At 49.3% G+C, this 5,080-nt stretch overlaps 2 protein-coding genes across 2 annotated transcripts; one reads left to right on the top strand and one right to left on the bottom strand.

Annotated features, from left to right (window-relative positions):
• Positions 1-58: 58 nt before the first annotated feature.
• LOC101076486 (tripartite motif-containing protein 35-like) lies at positions 59-2,797 on the top strand. Its single transcript, XM_003964734.3, has 7 exons — positions 59-121; positions 218-873; positions 1,026-1,121; positions 1,216-1,446; positions 1,530-1,552; positions 1,627-1,745; positions 1,854-2,797. The coding sequence occupies exons 2-7, from the start codon at positions 328-330 to the stop codon at positions 2,411-2,413; spliced, it is 1,575 nt and encodes a 524-aa protein (XP_003964783.2). The 5' UTR covers positions 59-121; positions 218-327; the 3' UTR covers positions 2,414-2,797.
• Positions 2,481-4,403, bottom strand: LOC101076716 (C-factor-like). The gene is made up of 6 exons (XM_003964735.3): positions 4,206-4,403; positions 4,005-4,059; positions 3,699-3,886; positions 3,455-3,616; positions 3,251-3,361; positions 2,481-2,668 (listed from the first exon to the last, which is right to left on the bottom strand). The coding sequence occupies exons 1-6, from the start codon at positions 4,347-4,349 to the stop codon at positions 2,555-2,557; spliced, it is 774 nt and encodes a 257-aa protein (XP_003964784.2). The 5' UTR covers positions 4,350-4,403; the 3' UTR covers positions 2,481-2,554.
• Between the last annotated feature and the right edge of the window lie 677 nt (positions 4,404-5,080).

Raw genomic sequence — 5,080 nt, forward strand, 5'->3', positions numbered from 1 at the left:
GTTGTGTTTTAATGAACCTCCAGCAGAATTCATCAGGAAATGATCCTTTTTTGTTGCAGTTAAGATCCTTAAACTCGGCTCGGCTGGAGTGGTCTGGTTTTCCCAGAACTCTGGGGGAGGGGTCAGCGGCACGACCTTTATTTACTGGAAGTGAAGCGAACCTGTTTTTCCTCTCCCTGTTGATCTATAACCCTGGTTGCTCATAAACTGTGTCCAGATTGCTCTGCGGACTCCCGCTGCGTCCACCGAGGAGCGCGTCTTTGTCACGGCGTACTTTCTTCAACAGTCGCAGCTCCCAAAGGACCCCTCTGCCGTCAGGAACCAAGCATGGCGCTGCGCCCCCGAGCGTCCTCTCAGCCTGGAAAGCTCTTGTTCTTCCAGACTCCGAAAGCGGCTCCGGTCACGCGACCTCGGGCTGTCTCGTCACGCTCGGGCTCCGTGCTGGAAGAGGAGCTGTCCTGTGCCGTCTGCTGCGAGATCTTCAAAGACCCCGTGGTGCTGAAGTGCAGCCACAGCTTCTGCCGAGCCTGCCTGCAGCAGTTCTGGAACAAGAAGAAGGCGCGGCGCGAGTGTCCCATCTGCAGGAGGAAGTGCTCTCTGACAGAACCCACGGTGAGCCTGGCGCTGAAGAACGTGGCCGACACCTTCCTGAGGGAGCAGGAGACCAGGATGGGTGCGGCCACAGCACTGGCGAGGGCACGGGGGTCAGAGGAGCCGGTGGAGCTGGTGGACGTGATGTGTGTGGCGCACGGGGAAGTTCTCAAACTCTTCTGCCAGGATGATTTTGAAGCTCTTTGCTGCGTGTGTCACACCTCCAAGAAGCACCAGGGACACCGAGTGTGCCCCTTGGAGGAGGGAGCCCAAGACCTCAAGGTAACCTATCCTCCACTTTGTTCTCCTTGTGGAACAACGTGTTCCCTCTGTAGCTGCCAGGAAGTCCGCTAATATTTAACTCTTCCTGCCGATTATCATCACATTTGCCACCAAACTTAACTGTGTGCTGTCTGATGCTTGTTTGTCTCAAGGCCGACATGAAGGAGGAGTTGGTCCCTCTGAAGAAACACCTGCGACGCCTCTATGAAGCCAAACAGGAGTGTGATGACACAACTGTGCACATCAAGGTATAAACAGAAGCCAGTGAACGGAGCCGCTGTGTAAACATGCAGACGTGACCGACCAGTTTTCGATTGACGCATTTCCCTCTTTGTTTTGTAGAATCAAACTCAGGCCACGGAGAAGCAGATCAGAGAGGCGTTTGGGCAGCTGAGGGAGTTCCTGGAAAAGGAAGAGTCGACACGCCTGGCTGCCTTGCAGCAGGAGAGCGAGGAGAAGAAGGAGCTGGTGAAGAAGAAGACCGACAGCATCTCCAGCTGCATCCTCACCTTCTCTCATGCCGTCATCGCCGTCGAGAATGAGATAGCCTCAAACGATGCCCTCTTCCTCAAGGTAGCAGGATTATTCCATATTCCTCCTCTGAAATGATCTGTCGTCTGGTCATTTTTGTCTGTTTTTTCTCCTCCTCCTTTCAGAATTACACTAACACAAAGAAAAGGTAAACATTTTTACAATATTCTGCATCGATGTTCGATATTCGATATTATCACCGCCTGGATCTTTGCTGCTCAGAGCTCAGATTCCTCAGAAAGAGCCAGAGAAGGTGTCAGGGGCTCTCATCAATGTGGCCAAACACGTCAGTTCCCTCAAGTACCACGTCTGGGAGAAGATGGCCGATCTGGTGCAGTACAGTAAGTGAGAACATTACCTCATCGATCTGGACTGCCAGTGAACGCACCGCCAGAGGAAATCAGTGCACGTGCACATGACCAAGCGTGTGTTTCCGTTTCCTCTCTCAGCTCCCATCACCCTGGACCCCAACACCGCCTACTGCTGGTTGTCCCTCTCCACAGATCTGACCAGCGTCGGCAACAGTGGGTCCCTCCAGCAGCTCCCGGACAACCCCGAACGCTTCGGCCACTTTGTGTTTGCGCTGGGCTCAGAGGGCTTCACGTCGGGCCGCCACGCCTGGGAGGTGACGGTTGACGACAAGATGGACTGGATGCTCGGGGTGGTCAAGCAGTCCATCGACAGGAAAGGACACATCTCCGGCTGCCCTGAAGGCGGCTTCTGGATGATCTCGCACTATGAGGGCGAGTACTCGGCCATGACCAGGCCCAGCACCACCCTGCTCCTGGAGGGAGAGCTGACCCGCGTCAGGGTGCAGCTGGACTACGATTCCGGAGAGGTGATCTTCTCCAACCCTGTCAGCATGACACACATCTACACTTTCCATGACTTTTTTACCGAGAGGATGTACCCCTTCTTCTGCCCCGGCGCCAACATCAATGGCAATAACCCCAAACCACTAAAAATCTGCCCAGCCAAGGTGGCCGTGTGGAACAGTTCGACGTGGTGATTCACGGGGAAATTTGAGATTTCGGGGATTATCGAACGGATTTCAATGATTTCTGTACACAAACATGAGTTGATCGGTACATTTCTTCTTTATTTCATGATTGATTGATGATGTTCAGATGTTCAACGTGGACATTCACTGCTACCAAGCAATAGTTTGACCTTGGTAATCCAGAAAGGAGCCGTTATGCTTCTCAGTCATTGAAGCCATTAGGTCAAACATCTTCTGCACACTCTCCGGAGCATCAATCAATCCCTGGAGGGAAACAGACAGTTTTGCTTCAATCGACAGGTCTCAGTCAGTTAATATCTGAATAAAAAACATACCGGTACTCAGCTGATCTTTGTACAAATAAATACAATAAAGACAAAATGAACGATCAGATCGGCTGTGCAGTGTCATGCGATGTGTCAGAGAGCAGGAAAATAACTTCACATTTGCCATTTGATTGGAAATTGTTTCCATAGAAACAAAAAAGACTGCAGTCCAGCCCTCATATGTGCTGCTGCAGCTGCACCAAACCAGTAATGTATACCTGTGAATTAGGGTTTGTAAAATGAAGATAATAGGCAGTTTACAGATGTATAATTAGGATATACAGTACACTGATTTTTACAAAGCTACCTGTCACACTAACGAGGCAACATAAAGAGAGGGCACAATGTGTGATAATTCCCTGGAAACACTTCACAACTATATCTATATATACTTACATTCAAGTCAAAATTCCCACCAAGTGAAGAATAGAAAGTAAAAACAACAAAACAACATGTCACATTGTGGTTGTTGGGTGGACCTCACTTCCTTATTGTTTAGCAATGAAAACTGGTCACTCACGTTATTTCCTCCCATGTCGGTGCGCACCCATCCAGGGTGCAGCAAAGAAAACAAGATCTCGTCCTTCCTGAACTCCGTCGCGGCGCACGTGGTCAGCATGTTCAGCGCGCACTGAGCAGATGCAGCAGAAGCTCAGATCAGACGTTAAAAAGCAAAAGGAAGCTTTTAAAGATGCTTCACTCCAGTCACACGGGTTGCACTGACCTTGCTGACTCGATAGGGGACCGCAGAGAAGTTCTCGTAGGTTTTCGTGACATTTTGAACTGAACCCAAAAGCGAGGAAATGCTGACGACTGCTGCTTTCCTGATGGACATCCCTGATATCTTACTGCTCTCTGCTGCTGTGCGGAGAAGAGGCAGGAACTCCTAAAGATGATCCCCAGGGTGAAAGTTAGCTAGCTCCCCCAATTTGGATACGACAAAATGGTTACCTTGTGTTGTTGCTTACTTTAATCATGTTCATAGGGCCTAAAATATTGGTGTTGAAAAGAGTCCTCATATCTTCACAGCTGGACTCCAGCAGGGGGGATCTATTTATAATCCCCGCATTGTTCACCAGCAGGTTTAGCCCCTCGCTCCCCACCAGAGCGCCGACCCGCTGGGCGCACTCTTTTATGCTACAAATGTCAGAGATATCTGGTGGAGATTGCCAAAGAGAAGTAGAGAAACAGCAATCGTATTCAAACTTAATCACAACTCTCATGGTCAGGGTGGGGGTGTGGGGTGAGTAGATATAGCAGCATTTAACCCTTACCCAGGGGGACGATGGAAATGATATCAGGATGCTGCTCTCCCAGTGTTTGCAGAGCCTATGAAAAACAAAAAAAAGGTTTGAAGAAGAGATCACCTGGTTCTGGATGGCCCAGAAGGTAATCAGTAATCTTGTTGAGTGCCACAGAGAGCAGCACTGCAGACGCTGTGAGCCATCTGACAGCAACAGAAGCTCGGGACTCACCTCAGCCCTCGGTCCATCGGGGTCTCTGCAGCAGGCGATCAGCTTTTTCACCGGAATGCTTCCCTCCACCATTAGCCTGACCATCTCCAGGCCCAGGCCCCTGTTGGTTCCTGTGATCAGCACGTTTATCGACCCTGCTTCCATTTCCTCTGCCTGTTTCTGCTGTTCTCCGCCAGAGCTCAAAGAAGATTTTGTGTTTAGTTCAGCCACACCCAGGTCCTAAAGATATTCCGCCTTTGGCCATTATAATATCGCCCAAATATGTGCTCTAACTACCGGTACATGTATGTGGTGTTCAAGTCATGGACTGCTTTAATGCCATTGCCCTGGAGACAAATCCCATTTTACAGCACCAACTAGCACAACAATTTTTCATTTGTTGACCAGACAGAGAAGTACAGAGAAGACGTTTTATCCCAGAAAGTCACCCGATTTGAAACAATTCTGGAAAAGGCAACACGCTGAACCTAAATTTAACTTTACTCAGTTAAATCATAAATTTTGAGGAAAAGGTTGTTAACAGATGTGAAATTGAAATTGAAATTCTCTCTAAATTGTCCTGTAGTAACTCTAATTGTGTGAGCTTCTGAGCTCTCAGCGATCATATCTTGTTTTCCATTTTCCCCAGAGACAAAGCAATGCTGGAGACAAACACGCCAGACGAGTCTGTCGGGTCCAAGGTTAGCATCTTCTGTTTGGGACCGTGAAAGACGGACCGGCTGGCACCACGTATGGTTGACACTAGCCAGCGACCTTCCATTTGCTTTGTAAAACTCGGTATGAATATCTTATCAGAATTGTTGCTGCACTGCATGCATGAACTGTTGCCGTGTTGGTGTCACTCAGGTTCAGTAAACTTCATCTCAACACAAGTC

Source organism: Takifugu rubripes, chromosome 5 (assembly GCF_901000725.2).
Source record: "Takifugu rubripes chromosome 5, fTakRub1.2, whole genome shotgun sequence".
NCBI lineage: Eukaryota > Metazoa > Chordata > Actinopteri > Tetraodontiformes > Tetraodontidae > Takifugu > Takifugu rubripes.